The sequence below is a fragment of the Rhinolophus ferrumequinum genome, chromosome 3, assembly GCF_004115265.2.
Source record: "Rhinolophus ferrumequinum isolate MPI-CBG mRhiFer1 chromosome 3, mRhiFer1_v1.p, whole genome shotgun sequence".
Lineage (NCBI taxonomy): Eukaryota > Metazoa > Chordata > Mammalia > Chiroptera > Rhinolophidae > Rhinolophus > Rhinolophus ferrumequinum.
The window spans coordinates 22931797-22951918 of NC_046286.1; the positions used below are offsets into that span (position 1 = coordinate 22931797).

Below are 20122 nucleotides of genomic sequence, written 5' to 3' on the forward strand. Positions count from 1 at the left end.
CTGAAAATGATCAAAATAAATCAAAGAATACTAGAACTCAGGGGGATATAAATCACTTTGCCAAATTGTTATTTTACTGATGAGAAAATTTAAAGAGAAATCAAATTATTTCCCATGGTCACCTAGCCAGTTGGAGGACCAGAACCCAGGTTTCCATATTCCATTTTCAGAACACTTTCTCTTATACCATGGCAGCTCCCTTTAGTCCCAAACTATACTTTAACTGCTCTCCTTATCATGAGAGATCATTGGTTTTTGGATTAGAATACTAAAAAGTTGAGCTGAGCCACTAGCCTCAAATGAGATGGGTAAAAACTGAGCCAAGAAGTGACCCAGGACATTTCACAAATCTATCCATCCATCCATTCATTTATTTACTCATTAAACTTAACATTTCTTGACTCTTGTGATAGTTTTTTACACTATATCAATTTAACAAAGCTGCAACTACTGTTTATGTTTTTGGATTAGGGTTGGACACAATGAAATTTGGATAAAATTTGGAAAGTGGAAGTAAAGCAGTGGCCATATTTATGCTTGGAAGACTTCTATATGTCCAAGTGTTATTGCAGTTTGGGTGTACCATCAAGATCTGCTAGTTCACCTTACTGATGGTGGGTAGCAGCTGGGCCTGCAGCTCCTGCAGATCTCATGGAATCTGCTTATCCGGGACCAGGCATGTGGGCACATCTATGAGCAAGGATTTGGTAGCTAGGAAATCAGTGCATCATTGATGTTGGAGACTTGGAGATAGGTTTCACTTTGTCTCCATGGGTTCCAGATTACCCTTAACAGGTTCTGCTTTGTCCTTGTTTTCCCAAACACATTCACCTTTCCTTCCTGACTGTATGCCCTGAGTACCTTAGGCCCAGCATCAAAGCAACAACCTTACAAAGACTATTTAACTACTTTCCATAATTGCATACAGTCAAATCCCTCCAATTCCGTAAAGCATTTTCCCCAGAAGAATTAGACAGCTCCCTTTTGTTTGATTGATTATATTGAACCACTTACATCATGGAAGGGCAGTACTTTGTTCTCACTGGAATAGGTGCTCTAGATATGAGTTTTCCTTCTGTGCTCATGAAATTTCTGCCAAAATCACTATCCATGAACTTACAAAATTTGTGATGCACTGTCATGGAATTCCACACTATATTACTTCTGATAAAGGAACTCACATAACAACAAATTGTAGAATGGGCTCATGCTCATGGAATTTCACCGGTCTTACCACGTTTCCCATCACTTTGCAGCTGCTAGTTTGATAGGACAGTGGAATGACCTTTGCTAGACTCAGTTATGCCAACACTTAGTTGTCAAAATCTTGTACAAATGGATTAATGTGCTTCCCATAAGGAAGCTTTATGGGATAACTCTGCAACCAATATAGGGCTGTTACTTTCATAGTCATATCTCTCATGGGTCTGGAAATCAAGGGGTGGAAACAGGAATGGCTCCTCTAACTCACTCTACTTGATCCAATTATAGCAAAATTTTGCTTCTGGGCCCCAAGCTATGGGACTCTGTTGGTCCAGCGCTGTGAGTTCCCAGTAGTGGAATGCTGCCCCTAGTGGCCTTAAAAATGGTTTCACTAATTCAAGATGGAGACATCCCTGTGGTCACTTTGAGCTCTTCATGTGTCAGTGAATCAACAAACTAATAAAGGACTACTACACCATGTGTGACAATTGATTATAAATATCAAGATGAAACTAGGTTGGTACTACCACAATATGGGAAAAGAGGAGTATGTGTGAAATATAAGAGATCACCTGGAACACCTCTTACCACTGTCATGTCATATGATAGAAGTCAATGAATAGATGATGTATTACAGAATTGTATACCTGAAACTATGTAACTTTACTAACAATTGTCACCCCAATAAACTTTAATTAAAAAAAAAAGTTAATGAAAAACTAAGCTCAATACAGGCATGCTGATAATAGCCCAGATATGTCAAGAATGAATGTTCGGTTTACCTCACTAGGGACAATGACCAGCCATGGTCCTTGCAGAAAACAAAGAGAATATGCATTGCATAGTGTAATAAGGAAGTTATAAATACCAGCTACAACCATGTGACCAGTTACAGAAATGAGGATAGAAATAGTTATGAGTATTTTTTCCTTATTTTGATATTAATGTATGTATACACACACACACACACACACATACACACACACACACACACAATTTTTTTCCTTCCTTTTCCCATCTGCCTACCATCTAATATAAGTAGTTTTGATAGTAGCTAACCTCATATTTCAGTATTGAAGTTACAGGATATTAAAGAAGAATATGACTTAGAAAAGGAATGAGCAACATCCTGAAATAGATAAAAGGGCAGAATCATTATTTTACTATTATATTTTTTGGAATGTATTGAACAGTTATAAAAGGTATATGTTTGTACCAAGTTGACAAAGGTGGACTGCTGTAGCTTTATGCTTTGTCAAATTAGCTAAACTGACACCAAAAATGCAATAGTTCTCTTTTCTGTTTAGTTCTGTGTTAAGGTTAGCTGCACAAGAAATGTGTGCAGGAGAAGTGAAGCAGCGGCCAAGTTTATGCTTGCAAGATTGCTGAAGTGCCAGGTTCCTATCCTTCTGTTCCTATCCACTGTTGCTGATCTGCTGGTTTACTTTGTTCTGGGGAACAGCTTGGCCTGCAGCTCTTCCAGCTTCCACTGATCTCAATTCCATCACCTTGTCCAAACCCTGGCACAAGATTCCTCCTGTCAGATCATCTCCTTCAGCTTCCCCACATGCTGAGCAAGGAGTATACGGAGCACACAGTGCACTGCACCAGCTTACCCTGCAGGTCACCCGCATCGCTGAAGTTGGAAGCTCTGAGAGATGGACCTGGGTTCCAATTTGTCCTTGGGGTTCCAGCTTATCCTCACGGGTTTTAGTTCTCCTTGTTCTCTCTTACTCCACATCCATTTTTTTATTTTCCTCAGCAGCCTATGCTGCAAAGTTCAACACCATCGCTAGATGCAAAAGCAGCAGCCTTACTTAAACTGTTTAACTGGATCCCACAATTGCCGAAAGTCAAATCATTGTAATAAATCCCTTATTCCTTTTCACTCATCCTGGCTCTATTTTTCTTATCAAACACAAACTGACAGACTCCTAGGTATGCACTGAATTGTGTCCCCCAAATGAGATATGTTGAAGTCCTAATCCACATCACCTGTGAATGTCACCTTATTTGGAAATAGACTCTATGCAGATGTAATCAAGTTAAGACAAGGTCTTTAGGGTGAGCTCTAATCCAACAGGACTGCTATCCTTATAAGGAGAAGAGACACAGAGATAGAAATACAGGGGAAAGACAGCCATCTGAAGAAAAAGCCAAGATGGGAATTATGTTGACACAAGCCAGGGAACATCTGTGGCTACCAGAAGATGAAAGATGCAAGAAAGGATTCTCTCCCAGAGGGTTGGAGGGTGTATGTTCTAACCAACACCTTGATTTGGACTTTGAGCCTCCAGAACTGCAACAGAATACATTTCTGTTGTATTAAGCCATCCAAGTGTTTGGTAACTCGTTACAGCAGCCCTAGGAAACTAATACACTGCTCTAGTTGGGATATTTCACACATTAAACAGAATGTGGCCAGCAATATCAAATATTGAAAATAATAAGGAAAACTAAAATTGTCCGTAAAATTCTGTAGCAGGGAGGGTGTTGGTGGATGATCAGTAGCGTGGAGTTACGGAAATCAAATTGCAATGGATTGTGGGGTGAATGCAAAGAAGAAAGTGAAGGATTTAAAGCAAAGAGAAGAGAAATACTATGAATTTGGGGCAGTAGGAAAAAACAGAATCAAGTTGAAGGATTTTTAGTTAGTGCAAAAAAACATGAGGATATTTATAGGACACACTTCAATTCATATTTAGAAGACAGAACATCTTACACTGTTTCAATACAGAGGAAATGTGTATTGTCAACACTGAAAATCTTCCAAAATAAACATATGCGTATTTACCTCTCTATCACACTATCCTTGGAGTTAACATATTAAACGTCTTTATAAATGAAATCTCTTCTTAGCAAGGGGAATTGGGTGAACTAACATGTATTGATGAGTACTTCAACGGAATCCCCATTCATCTTTTGCTGAAATCTGTTTTATCAAGGATACTGTATCACAAACTTGTGGCAAATAAATTCTCTTGCTTGTTTCTAAACACTTCTCATTGGAATCATATTGCTTGAGCAGAAGGTATAGGATTTATGGATTCTAGAAGAGCCTCATTCTAAGTGTATCTTTATAAAGCAAAGAATCATAGTTATAGTTGGAATTGGTATCTGTTTAGTTTCAGCAATGACTTGCTGTACTTAGCCTTTCCTTGGTATTAGGAAAAATAATTATACCCTTCAAGTCACCTTTCTGAGCATCTGGTTCTTCTTTAAATGAAGATTAAAATAATATCTACCTCATAAATCTATTGCAGGGATAAGCAGATACACAAATTAAAATGCTCTGTAAATTACTATCATTGCAATTTTCTTACCAAAATGCACTTATGGCATGGGAGTGTGTATATACTAAGTTTTATACATTATGCTTGATGGCTTAATTAGGGTCAGAACTGATTCAGGCAATTATTACTGCTAAAGGTCTTTAATAATCTATACTTATAAATTTTTGATATTGGAATTCATTCATTTTCCTTAACTTTAGTAACTTTTATTAATATATATGATCCATAATGAAACTTTGTCTCTAAATTTGATTAGACAAAAAAAAATATTAAGTTGAAAATTTATCAAATGGAAGTAAAATTATTTATATAATAAACAGTAAAAGATAATGAAACAGAAATATTCTTCACATAGTTTCAATTATATGCATGCATTCATATCTGTATATATATGGAGAGAGAGAGACAGGGAGAGAGAGAGAGAAGAAACAGTTAACCAGAGAAAAACCATTCTATAAGCCTGGCCCAGAAAAACTTTGGGAAATTATGTGGAATATAATACAGATACATTTTAGAGAAAAAGTTGCAATACTCCTCCATTTCCATTAGGAATGAGCTGTACAGTCCACACTGACATCTCCACTATTCCCAATATTTCTACTTATGTCTTTGAACAGCTCATTAAATCTAGTAAAATGTAATGATGGCCACCCAAAGAGAATGCATACATCTCTCTCCGGGTATTTGACATAAATACCACCAAGCCATTTAACTCACCTGATTATAGCTCTAGCATAGAACACATTAACAAGGAACCACAAATTAATAAATGATATTATATGGAGATTATAATGTCAAATTTTCTCTCATGAGCAGTTTTACTTAAAAGTATTAGGATATGACTCTGTTAAGCTGATTGATATTTTGAAACAGTAATTATTTTTTCTCCCAAAACAAATGTGAAAAAACAAAATTACATAAATCTCACAGAGCATCAATATTCAAAATATCTGAGTCAATGCTGTATTTATATTTAAAAGGTACAGATGCAAATTGGTAAAATGGTAATGTTAGATAGAATTGAATGACAAGGCATGACGAAAATGGAAAAACAAGTTGAATTCCCACTATGAAAATTCAATCACTTTTTTCTGAGCAGATTTTTTTTTTAATTGCCAAGATATTGTTAATGTTTAACAGGTTTCCTGGCATTACATCATCCCATATTTTTCCCCTGCAAAGAGAACGACACATGTCTACTGGATATATATACAGATACACACAGGAGGTTTCTTCATTCAACAAGAAACAAAGAAGGGAGACTATTATATAGATAGTCCAGCCACATTTAAGGCCCCCTAATGAATGAGCAATGTAGCCTATGCAAGTTCCTAACAGCTCCTCCATGCAACCCTTTTATGACTATATAAAATAGTCAAAGAAAACTTAACTTATGGCACAAATCATTCCCATCTTTTAGGTTTATAATTTTAAAAGAACAGGACTTGTCTACCTCAGCATTAAGACCATCTTAGATCAGATCATACTTTATTGTTATTGGATGGAGGACCTGTCCTGTCCATAGCAGAAGACTGAGTAGCATCCTCCATTCCTTAAACATTTCTACCAGCTGGATGCCAATAGCACTCCCTAAACCTCACCAATTGTGACAACCGAAAATGTCTGCAGACGTTGCTAAGTGTCTCCTGGGGGCCAAATCACCCCAGTTGAAAACCACTGAAATACAGCCTGTCCCCAGCACAAGCTGTGCTTGTGTGCTGTCCTGTATACTTAGAGAAAACGTCATCGACCCTCCGAGGGTCTCGCTCTGCTACACTGCTCTCAAGAACCCATGAAATCTTCCTGAGTAGAAATTGTCAATGTACATTCTGAAGTATGTCCACAGAAGAATCACAAATCTTAGGGAAGCAGGAGGCGGGAGATGATGTAAATATGAAGCTGACTGTGAACTGGAATGATGACAGCTTAACTAAATATATCCAAGTAGTGAAGGTGGCTAATGACATCGAGCAGGCTAGCTTAAAATGTTTTTACAATGGAGTACAGAAATTTATATTCATAGCAGAACATTAGGAAAAGGTTGAATTATACATAGCAGATTTTCTTTGGGGAATATATAAATACATATATTTGTGAAAAAATTAATTCAAGTAAAGCACTTAGCACAGTGCCAGACACATGGTGAGTGCCCGTTAAATGGATAAATGCTGGCTGCTATTCTTAGTAGTAGTATTACTGGCATCGATAATTTTATTTGCATTGTTTAATTTTTTTATACGTTTAAACATTTTACCGCTTAGGAATATTTCTACTAGGATATGCCTCTCTCTCTTACTCATCTTGAAAGACCCAACTTAAGAGTGAATCCATCTCAGTGGCTTCCCCTAAGGTGCCTCACCCTCCCACATGAAGAATTAATTTTCCCTTCATTTGTGTTTCCACAACACTTAGTGCAGACTTACATCATAGTGCTTAGCACATTGTATTATAGTTATGAAAGTCTGTGAGAGGCAGGTCCACCGTAGCCCCCAGCCCTCAGGCTATGAGCTTTTGAGATCTTATTTACTAGGCCTATGTCCCCTGTGCTTGCCACATGGTAGGCGTGCAGCAAAAGCATGCCGAACTCAGCTGAATTATCTGGAAAATTCAATCATGTGGAAACCTCATTTCCCAATAACGCCAGATATATGAGGTGTGACTGAAGAGCAATGCCTTCTATACAGAATTTGGGGCTGTCAGCCTTTATGAAAAGATTAAATAAGTGAAATGATGCAAAGTGTGTTAACTTTTGACCAAGAAAAATAAAGATTTGGATAAATATCAGACCAGTCCTTTAAATTGCACACATTTAAATATGAGTAGGGATAAATGGGGGAGGTGGGAGATGGTAGGAATAAAATATATAATTTTAAGAGTTTTCAGCCTCACTAAGATAAATAAATGTGAAAAGAGATGACATAATGGGTCTCTCTTTTTCTTATTTGATTACATAACACTATCAAAGAATTCATAGACTAGATGGTTAATAGATCAGACAATGTCTTAAATATAAAACATATCTAAACCAACAGTCTAAATGACTGCAAGGAAAAAATACACACACACGTATGCATTGTGAAATGTACTGCATTAAAGAGTATAGTCTGCACTGAAATTTCAATTGTTTCAGAGTTTAATTCAAAATACTAAGTAGATAAAATCCATAAGTTTAAAGATAGACATTTTAAAAAGGTGACTCTTGCTTTCAAAACGGCCAGAGTTACAATTTCTTCTTCTTCTTCCATTTTAATTCTTGATTTAAGAAATATATAAAACCACAGATAATCAGCACTAAATAAATAATAATAATTGGATTTTAAAATTACTTTTTCAAATTAAAATTCTTTTAGTTTTAACTGCGATCACATGATATAGAACTGAAGAATTTTTTATCTATTTCTCCTCACTTTCAAGAATTAAAGTCAAGATTTCCAACTGGCAGGAAATTTTTCTATAGAATAAAGAAAATTAAAAAAAAATATTTTTTATCTTCATTTTCTGTGGGGAAAAAATGTTTTCCATATCTTAAGAAAAAACAAGAACAATTTATTTTTATATCCTGGGGTTTGTTTTTCTTTCTTTTGATTTTTGCCCCTCTCTACCTAGAGAAGTAGAAATGTTATTTTGTAAAGAAATGTGCAACATAAAGTTGTTTCATTATCTTTTCTCTCTTTCAATTACAATTATGCTTGTTTCTGATTATAAAAATAATGTTCATTATAAAAATTTAGAAAGTACAGAAAGGGGGAAGAATTAAAACTCAAAATTACCCACAAGCCTATAATAAGCATTTGATGTTTCCTTCCAATCTATTGTCACCATGAAATTATTTAAAATTAATACAATAATGTATATAATTAGGTTTCCTGCTTTTTGTCAATTAACATTATAATATTTGCACTTTCCAAGGTACCTAAATATTTTTAAAACACAACTTCTATTTGCTATATAAAATATAGCATTTCCAGTTTCCAGGAAACGGGGTGTAACTTTTCTATTTGAAATTCAAATGTTCTCATTTATGCAATTATAAACAGAAATATTGTGATTATTATTTATACATGAAACTTTATCTAATATTTCTACATCTCTGGTATTTCTGTAAACTAAATAGTAAATAAGCAACTCCAATCCCACACCTCTTCAACTGTATTTTAAAGAAGAGTTCGACTCCTTATCCAAAACTTATGTTTTCAAGGAGTTCACAGATAGCTCCAATGGTTTTGCTGTAAGTTGGGTGGTGTTCATCTCATTATTAGCCTTAAAAACATACCAATTCCTTTTGTATGAATTGAGGACCAGATAATTTTTTATTAAGTAAAAGCATCTAGCATCATTTTGCTTACTTCATATTTACATAAAAGTAGATGTCATCAAACGGTAGCTACTGTTATTTTAATAACCACCTACTTATGGTTACCCTATGTATACAATCCTCTAAACCCTAGTGGAATAGATGCTCCTGTTAAGCTATATGAATATATATTGACCAATGTGTTTAAGTATCAGCTATCGTCTTTGCACTGTGATAAGCCCTAGTGTCACCCAAATGATCCGAAATATTGTTTATTGTTCTGAAATACTTAGTTTTGTTTTTATACTTTTCAGAATTATAAACTGAGACTCCAAGATGTACATAAATTTCCCCATGTGGGAATTCCGAAGTCCGTGCTTTTATAGTTATACATCACTATATTCTATGGTGACATTTGAATTCTATGTAGAAACTTGAAATATTCTGAGGCCTATATGCTGTTGCTATAGTTTCTGTCCCTTAAATATCTGTCTTTGAAGTAGAATGTGGAGTTGAAAAAGTGAATCCTAGACCTGTAGACAATGATAGGGCACAGGCTTGCATTTGCTTACACTGCAGATTAGTGAATGCCTGGCAATGAATTAATGCCTATTTCAAAGACAAGAAAGGCATTTTTCCAGAGATCTCTCACCAGATCAGTGATATGTAAAATTCAAATGTGAAGTTCAAATGTGAGTTTGTATGTTTCAGAGATTGAAAATATAATTGAAGGAAAAAGCCCATGAACATTAGCAAAAACAAATACCACAGATGACAATAGGTATAGCATAGCCCTACAGGAAGAAAATAATAATTTAGTCACAGTACTTAACAGCAAATGTTCAAAAATGTGAACTTGGTAGACTTGAATTAATACTGTACTGAATTTACTGAATTGAATTTTTCAAAATAATATTCAGTAAATTGGATAGGAAAGTATCCAATCTATGCCATCCTAGAGTTTGGAATGGCAAAGCAAGATAATATTAATCAAAGATATATGTGTACTTTAGATTTTACAAATCATTTTTCAAAGATTTAGAGAACATACCAGTGAAATCCTAGATCTTAGAGTAGACTTAAACTGTGTTAAAATAAGTAAAGGCTTAGCCAGATTATATACAAGAATATTAAAAGAGCATATAGATATAGTTACAGAAATATTGAGAGTAATATTTTTAAAATCAGTATATTTAGAGAAATACCAAATTTTCAAGATAGATGTTCTATTTTTAAGAGAAATGAAATTTTCCAAAATTATGAAATATGATAAGCTAAGCATCAATACCCATAAATAGTCCATAATGCATTATTAATAAAAATCAGCATGGATTCATTCAGACATAAATGTACAAATTATCATGCATAGACTCTTCTATTAGTCCTTTATTTTCATCGTTGTTATCATGTCTTAAATTATACAATTCACACACTTAGAAAATAGAGGTGAAAGAAAGCTCAAAAGGGTAGCTAGTTCAATGAATTTTAAAAAATATCCTGAGAAGATAGAAAAAGGGACCTAAATAAAAGTTAGGACCTTTAATTGTGATCAACACAAAAGTCTATACATTAAAAAAAATCAATAAATATATTGCAGAGGATAGAGACATAGTATATCAACAGTTTTTGTAAAAAAAAAGTACTTGTGATATTATATAACCATGTACAAATTCAACATGGATAAAAATATAATGGAAATGACAAAAAATAAAGATAATTCAAGCATTTTAGAATATATTAATGGAAGTAGTACACTAGTCATAGGTAATGACGGTTTCAAAACTTTCAATCATACCAAACAAATTCTTAGTGCTGGGGATAAAAAAATAAATAAAATTACTTAAGACGTTATCCTTTTTTAAAGAATCTCACAATCCACATGTGAGAACAGACATAGAAAAATATTTAAAAGTAGTATTTTCAGTTCTAGTCATTTAATTCTGAAAGATATCGTTTAAGATATTATTCAGTATTAAAAGCAGTGAACTGTAATATGCCAGGCCTTGTCTCTGAGAAGAACAAGGTAGTACCCCCATTTTATAAATGGAACCACTGAATTGAGATTTAAAAAAACAAAACAAAACAAAACAAAACAAAACAAAAACTCACCCACAGACAAATAGCTAGTAAGGGTTAGAGCTGAGAAAGTAACACAGAACTTTCTGCCTTGGGATTACTTTCTTAAAATAACAATGTATATAGACCAGTATTTATTAAATTATGTCCTGTTAAACTAGTGTTTCATAGGATATTAAGTATTACACACCCAAAGGAAAGATTGTGTGGTCGAATAATTTCGAGAAAGACCAGCCTTTCCAAGTCTCTAATATTCTGATATGCTTTATGAATTTCCTAGAGTCCAACAGGTAGCCTTTTCAAACGCATTTGACCTCAGACATTTCACTTATTTATTTTTTTGCTTCACTGAATATTGTGAGGGACTAGTGATCCATGGAACATTCACTGGGAAACTCTGGCACTCTAGAACCAAGACAAATCTAAACATCAAGAACTAGAAATATTCAACAAGAAGAGAAAGGGAGGGCCCTTAGAGGAGACAGGATAGTTGTCTTTATATATTTGTCTCATCAAAGTAAGACATAGTATTTCACCAGAGGGAAGACCTTGATCTAATGAATGGAAGCTACCAGAAATGGATTTCATCTCAATGTAACATTTCAATAAGAGTTAAAAAAAAAAATGTTAAGAGCTCTCCAAAGAAAGTCAAAATCACCTGTAAAAGGTGTTACACAAATGATATATTTATTGGGTGAAAGATAATAAAACACTGCTAAGCTTCCTTTTTTACTCTTTTATTTGATAGTTCATTTGCAGTAATTATCAGGTGAGGTTTTCATACATTTAGTATTTCAGATTGTCCACTTTTGGACCATTTTGAATTAAGCATCTTAGAAGCAGAAGATGCACAGATTAACTGTAGAACCTGTTGCAAATACTTCTTACATCAAAATACACCTAACACATACAATTTACACTTATACCAGTGAAAAACAAAGCCGCTCTTCTCCAACAAAACATCAAGTGATTTAAATCATCTTAATTACAAATTTCGTGTGTGCAGAATAAAATGGAAGTTTTCTCATTTATAAAATGAGACAAGATGCCTGGAAAACACATATGGGGAAGCATCAATCAATGTAGCACACAGATTGGTGTCAGGAGTAGGGAAAAGCTGTGGAATGTAGAACGCACTTTTCAGATGAGTTACCATTAATGTGTCTGTACCTGGCCTTGACTTTCATTGCACCCAAAGAAAACATGATTTGACAGATCACATGGGCTATCAATGGATTTTACTACAATTATCATTTGTTTGCTAGAATCAGTTAGATATAAAGTCCATACCTATTTGTGTATTCCTTGATGATCTGATATATGCTAATCTTAATCGTTTCATTTTCAAATCGATTGTTGCTCCGGTCCTTGTATATCCGGAATTCAGCTGCTGTCACTGCTTCTCCATGAGGAATTTGAGTAAGATCAAACCGGAATTCTTTGTAATGCCTTCGCTGATGAGAAAAATCCTTGTCCCTTTCAACTGAAAAAAAGAGATAAAAAAGTTACTTCTTTATAAAATATGGAAATTGATGATAAATTATCCAGCTTTGAAGGTTAAAACAAACAAGCAGATTATAAAACTGGGAAAACACTAAAACCACAGACTCACCCATACCTGTATCTAGTTGAAGGAAATCCCACAAACCAACTGCCGTTAGTTCAAAAGCAATATAACGTGTGGTTTTATATAAATTCCTGCAGGCTAAATGGAAAGGCTATCCAAAATGCTTTTTTTTTTTTCAAAGTGAAGGTTGTAAAGTGATTACCAGTATGTATCAAGTACCAAAACACGGAAGGGTTCATACAGAAATTAGGAATATGTTACAGAAACCTCCAGAGCTCCAGATGAAGTCAGTGGTGAGATTTAGCACAGCCAAGGGAGGAAAATAGGAAGGAAGACTCAGGAATTGCAGGCACATAAGGACTGTGTTTACGACATTTTAGAAGTCAAGTAAATAAAACAAGTTCATTTTCAGAATAGAGATCATTTCTATAATGTCTTCCCCAGAAGAGTTTTTCTTCTCCTTTCAGCAAATGATTTTTTTTAATGCACTTTCATTAATACTTATGGATTGTTTAGTGCAAACTCTTTGTTTGTGGTACAGCATAAAGCCTCCCAAAGACTTCTGTCTGTTCTTACTCAGAATTTAAAGGGGAACACATTTACACTCTTCAGGAACCTTCTTATCAAATAAAGTCAGAGAACTTTTCCTCTTGGGAATATTAAGGAATGTTGAAGAATTCAGGGCAGTAGGTGTCCAGCATATTATGAATCTGGCTTTGTAATATAGCTTGTTATTTGATACTGTCTGTATCTATTGGGTGCCAAAAACTTTCTTAAAGAACAATCTATTCAAAGGGCTCATTTTTAGTAATGTAATATTATTTGGAGTTAACTTTCTCAGTATCATTGTGTTTCTTAAAATCTCAGATATCTGGGATAATATAGGACAGTCCACTGCAAAACACTGTATGCAAATATCTCATACAGTGATATCTCAAACAATAGTCTATAATAATTTTAAATGTTCCCAGTGACACATTTCACTGATAAAATTTTGTTACAAAAGGATAAAAAAAATGTATAAAGTTGTATTCACCAGGTTCAAAAATTGGGTTAAGATACAAAATACCTCTTAATTGAAATTACGTCAACACTGCCATAAATATATGAAACTTGGGATCTTAAACTAGAGAAAGGGTTAAGATTCAGGAAGAGAGAAGAGGGTCATGACCTTCCAGGAGTGACTGTGAGAGCCAAGGCTGTTCCAGCGACAGATGGGTTCCACGTCTAAGAGAAAGCTCTTGACAAAGGAACCCACAATTCTTTGTCTTCATCATTCCAAACAATCTCTGGTTTACTTTCCCCAGAGGAGTAGGAGGTTTTAGAGAGCAAAGAGCTCATCCTCACCCTCTACCTCAGATACCTAAGCCGGCAAAGAGAAAAATGTAACCTACACCTGCAGGCATTTTGTTCTGTGGAACTGGGCAAGGATGGCGCTCTCGGGCTGTCTGGCTCAGACAAACATCACCTCCCATAACTCATGAAGTTCTGTTTTCTTAAAATACCATTATCTTGGTCCTAAGTGAGGTCCATTCCCAAGGAGATCATTAATCCACTTTTCCCTCAATAAGAAACATAACCTCATTTTTAGGATCCTATTTTGGTCCATAATTTAAACCTCTTCTCTGTGTAAACTTCTGCTGATAATAGTGGACGCTGCTGTGAACATGTCTCCTTCCTGTGCATTTTTCTTTCTCTTGACTGAACCATAGGAGAGGGAAAGTATATCGTTAGAAAATACCTAGAAACTGGGTATCTCATAACTGAAAGTGCATGTATGAATATTAAAACTAGCCATAACTTTTGTTTACAGAGAACTAAATTTAATTCTATGTAAGCTTGTTCTTTTCTGATCTTAATTTAAATAAAGTAGATGACATTATGAAACAATCATGTTTCATATGAAGCATTATGAAACAGCTTTAAATAGCACTTATTACATGCCAAGCACTGTTCTAAGCATTTTATTAATATTAACATATTACACTTCATAACAACCTATGAGGTAGGCTCTATTATTATGTTCATTTTTAAGATGAAGAAACTGAGACAGCATAGAGAATAAATACCCTGCCAAAAAGTTTGAACCCAAGTATTTGATGCCACCAAGCACGGTTCTAAAGTGCCAAATATGCTGCTTCTGCTTATGAACTATTACTTTGTCGTAATTTATGAAGTATTTATGCTTTAATAAAGACCGAAAATCTCATATTCACAAGTTCAAATTCCAAAAAGCTCTGAAAACTAAAAGTTTGGCTTCAAGTTCATTTGGCAGAAAACCTGGAAATTAACTGATTTGAGGTTATTTAAAGTCTCTATTTATTCCACATTTTATGAATATTTATTGCTTTGCTGCAGAAATGTCTGTATGTTTGACTAGATGGCACTGTCCCAGACTCTGCTTAAGGACTTCCATACTTTATGATATATACACCAACCAGCCATTCAGAAGTATATTTTCTCTATTCTGAAAGTCAACATTCAAAATTTGAAGTGACAACAATCATCATTCAATTTTTCATGAACAATCAATTTTATATTTGAAACTTAGACCATAAAAAACTCTAGTCCTAGAAATAAGGGATGAGTCATGAGTGTGTTAAGAGCCAATCTAAAGCATGCACCTGGATAATGCAGATGAGTTTTGAATTCATATTATGTAAAGTCATCTACTGTTCCAGAATCCCCTGTGAGATGTTAGTGTAATAAAGTGGAAAGCTAGAATTTCAGCTGTTATTATAGAATTTCAGTTTTCTAATCCAGGCTATTTAACCTAACCCCTAAAGGGGGCAAATTTTTAAAAGTTTAATAAAAATTTATATTAAATATACCACACAGAATAAGGTTGCAGTGCAGATTTGTCCAGTAAGTCAAAATCCTATATCCTCCTGCTTTGAATTATAATCTCACTAGTGAATTACATGGGACATGTTGGAATAATGGAATAAAACTTATATTTATATAGCCTTGCACTTCTAATGGTGCTTACAAATATTCACAAGGTAATCTCAGTTACCACAAAGAGTCATGCTACAGAGGATCAAATATTAATATCCCTGGCTTAAGAATGAGAAATTGGGTGATGACAGCTAGGAAGTAACAGATGCCTGTCTTCTAAAGCTCATTATAAATCTTTGTCCAATGCCCATATCACCTACATAATGGCATCCTACTGTTCTGTATATAGAGACTGGTTCATTGTTCGTATATTTAAACAATGTCTCTCAGCAATACACAAACAAAGAGGTGAACAGGCTGGAGAATCAAGGGTTTGAACAACAATATATAATTCGCATCTAACACAAGGCCTAATCCGAAGATGTCTTCTAACAAATATTTGCTGAATGAAGAACTGTATAAATGGATCAAAATCAGGTTCCATTCTTTTACTCAGCATCATCTTGCTGCATTCCCATTAACTGAAGATTTGATAATTTATTTAACTCTCATTTACTTGGCACATACTTGGTTTAATCTACACAACTTTACTTATGCCCATATATTTCTATAACTTACCCAAGAAACCACAATGTATAATTAGGAGAGAACTGATTTCATCCCAGGATCAAGATTTCAATTTCCAAGCCCTCGACTTCACAACACTGTGGTTTGTTTTTCCTGGATTCAGTGTTTTTTTTAAAATCTAATTATCACTGAGGAAACTTTATCTTCTTTGAATACTTTCATTCTCCTTTATGATGCTGCTACTCTATAGAGGACGCCATACTTTCTGGACTCTGTTCATTCTTCTAAAACTCATTCCTTCCAGTCTTTACCTTAGCAAGTGTTGTATTATATTCATTTATTTAATATTGATTCCATTTCTTATCTAAGAAAATTTCTCATGAATAAATAAGTGACTATATCCATAACTTGAATTATTATATAATATCTATACTAGTATGCAAGCCATCCTTTTACTACAACCATATTTTAAAATAATTGTAACTCACCAGCTGGATCCCTTCATATTCCAAACTTTTACCCATCAGATCCACTACCAGAATCAACATTCTTGAAACAGATGAAAAAGAATATACACACACATTTTACATTCCCTAAATGTAAGCTTTTCATAGGAGATATCCATGCCTTGTTTACACTGTGATAATTTTGGTCAATATTAAACATTCCTTTTCTCCATATATTGCAGTGCACTATAACCCATTGCAATTGTAAATGGCTTGGGAAGATTAAAAGACAAACAAGTAAACAAGAAGACAAAAAAATTTTAAAGTATACTATTCTTGGGTTTTTAAAATTTGTATTATATTAAATACTTGTTCCTTTCAATTCACTTTAATTTACATGTTACATCAACTAAATACCATGAGTTTCCTAAAAAAAGAAAAACTTTATTATTCCTAATGAAATTGCTAGATTAAAATATGCAAGACTCCACAAAAACCATAATTACATTCCTATTTGGTGGTAGAAAAGACTCTTAATTACTGAACAAAACAAAGAAAAACAAATAAAATAAAACAAAACAAAAAAATGGAGGGTTAGCTCATTCAAGTACACCCAGACTTGTCAAGGAGATAGAATGACAAAGTGTTAAAACATACTAAGATCAGGAGGTTAAAACTTTTCTCTAGTGGGGAGACCAATTCTTTAATCCCATACCATAAGATACAATTTCCCTCATGTGAAGTGGAAAAGAGAGTTTAGGAACAAATAAAACTCGATTTACAATACATATCCTGTATCAATTCACCTATGAAAATTATATGTTAAAACAGAACACAATGACTTGCCTAGACTATTTTCATATCTGCTTATATAATTGAGAAGATCGACAGGCTATATTTTGCCAAACAGTCACACATACATTCTAATTAATGCCACACGCTCTTCTCCCATTGCAATTTATAATGCGTGCTTGTTTTGAAGATTGTTTAATGTAAGCTAATGAATATCACCATTAAAATGAAATAAGTCCATCAACTTTTGTTTGCTTATTTATTTGAGCTGATGGTTGTCAACAGAGCTCTCTACAAAAATTAAAAAGAGTTGCTTTACTCCACATATATACACCCAATCTTGCTGAAAATAAACCATCCAATATTCAACAATATTTATACAGCTCACTACTCAAAACACAATCATAATGATTATGGTGAATATACTTCCTTCTTCTTCTAGGCAGCAGGTTTTTATGTATTCTAAAATTTTCCATCTGTGTAAACTACCTACAAAAACTGAAAGCTCACCTACACGGACAGAACCAGAGCATTAATTTATTATTACATTTTGGTTTCAAAAAGTGGCAACATCAAAGCATACAAGAGATAAAATATGAATCAAAAGATTCACATTCCATGATTAATGGGCTGATAGTGAAAAGAAACAGGATTGCGTTTATATAAGCATTGGACTGCATTCTAAGTGCTCTAAATTGCCAAAGTTCTACAAAGATTAAGCTTCTTGTGGTTAAAGACATACTCTGAAACCTTTTATTGTTGAGATATAACTTAACATAAGTTAATGACTGATTGCGGTCTCTCTTTTTTCCAAACAAACACCTCTGTGAATGACTTTACCATTAATAGAAATTGGATAGAAATATCACGTCTAAATATTTTCATGTCCACAACATCTGAAGAGTGGAAGTAATTAACAGACCATTGCAGCTTTATCTATTTAGTGATTTATCTGCATTTTTAAGGAGATGCATTCATGGGCAATCAGTCTTAACCTCCCACACAAGGGCTGTAATTTGGAAGACACAAATAGAATCAGTAGCTGCAAGGCAAAGATAGCATTCTCCCAGGAGCCTAGCCAGCTGTTGAAAGAATGCACATTATTGTTTGTTGCTGAGTGCAAAAAATCATTAAGGGATTACTCATAGAATTATTACTTATCTTTGTAGCATTTTAAAGTAAAAGAAAAAAAAGCAAAGATATCATGTGACAACTAATATGTGTCACTTCACAAGACATCCTTCACCTACTAGTCCACTGAGAAACGTAAACTTGGTCCTATAAAGTCCTATTCATTGGTAAGTGAATGCACATACATGTTTCTTTGAATGGATAACCATCCCAGAGAGTGTGGTAAACTTCAGATTCCAGAAACCCTAAGAGCCTCTTAACACCACAGCAATGTGTGATCTGGAGGAGAGAAACTTGTCCCCCTGAATGTTTTGTTTCAAAGAACAATTTCAATTGAATTTAAAATGTTGTGTAGTTAAAACAGTCTTACTTAAAAATACTTCATGAATACAGTTTTATAAAGAAGGAAATCTCAAAAAGAAGGTGAGATGGTTAAATTACTTAAATATTGTAAACAAATTAATTTCCTGAATCAATGTAGAATATAGTGACTATAATTTGAAATTTACAAAATTTAATGATCCTTTTTTTTTTTTTTTGCTTTTAAAAATATAAGCAATTTAGGGACACACACACAAAAATTAAATCTTGTATAAAAAGCTTTGGAATTGGGATGTAGATGCCTTATGGTCTACCTGGCCTTCTTAGATTGGATGGACCCAGCACTTAGCCCTCAGTGGTTACTTAGAATAATACAATGATAACAGCTATACATATCGACCATTAATATGCAAATTGACATATTCAACAATTAAGTTAAAAAGCAATAACAATAAATTAATTCATTTCATAAAATTAATATATTTCAATTTTTTGTTTCTTCTCCCTTATCTGATACAATAAGATAGAGCCTCTACTATCTTCTCCACAGTACAGGTAAAAAACATAACTTTCTCAGTGTCACAAAGTGAGTTAACTACAAGGCCAGGAATAGTATCTAGGTCTTATGACTCCAAATTTAATGTTCAGCGCACCAGAATTTCAACTAGTAATCACTGCTACTTCTGTCTCAGGGCAAAAGTTTTCCTTTCTCATTCCAAAGCCAATGTTTCCACTTGAGCCTTGCTCCCAATTTCCTGTGATCATGCTTAGCAACTTTTCTCTTCCTTAGTGTTCAATTTCTCTATCTACCTTGTGTCAATGCCCTGGACAATAGAGCACCGGAAACACACCTATAGATGAACACAGATTAATTTATTGACTTGTTTCAACACATGTCGTTGGACAGATGCCATAGGGAGCCTGGGTAAAACCGTGTTAGAAGGGATTCACTGGGATTATATAAAGTGATTTAGGCAAAGATTCAGTGGCAGGGTTTTGCTCTGGAACCGGGTGCCCTCAGGAAGCAGAGGTAATTTTATCAATTGGTATTTTAATAACTTTTTCCAGAAAGTGGGAAGAAGAGAAGTAGAATAAAGCTGGTAATTGGCAAAGAAGGAAAAGTCACTAATATTACCCAGGAAATGATCATTTGAACGAGATTTGAAGAATGTTCCTGTTTTTAATCTGTGCTCAGGTATGTTTGTGAAGTGGACCTATTTTTAACTTCCTCCCTGATGGTCACCGAGTAGTCTTGTCCAATGCCTGTGTTCTGTGTAATTATTTATATTCCACAGGAGAACTGTGAGTGCTGGGCCACCTCCTAGCAACTCCAAGGTCTAATTGACTGGTCTAGTCCATCTCCAGGCTGTCAGGGGACTGCTTTTCTCTTTATCACTTTACTTATATATTAATCTTGATCACCTTAAAACTAGCCACTGTTATACTTCTACATTTATTCCACCCTGAAATATTTATAGGTTAACTACTCTGGTCTAAACCCTAATAGTTAAGGAGATATAAGAAGCAAAGCAAC

General features: G+C 34.3%; 1 protein-coding gene across 1 annotated transcript in view; it reads right to left on the bottom strand.

Annotated features, from left to right (window-relative positions):
* BMP5 (bone morphogenetic protein 5) overlaps positions 1-20122 on the bottom strand; it is a 111334-nt gene that overhangs the window by 43076 nt on the left and 48136 nt on the right. The window contains exon 2 of the mRNA XM_033103610.1: positions 12157-12349. Coding sequence (XP_032959501.1) covers positions 12157-12349 — 193 coding nt within the window. The remainder of the gene's footprint in view (positions 1-12156; positions 12350-20122) is intronic.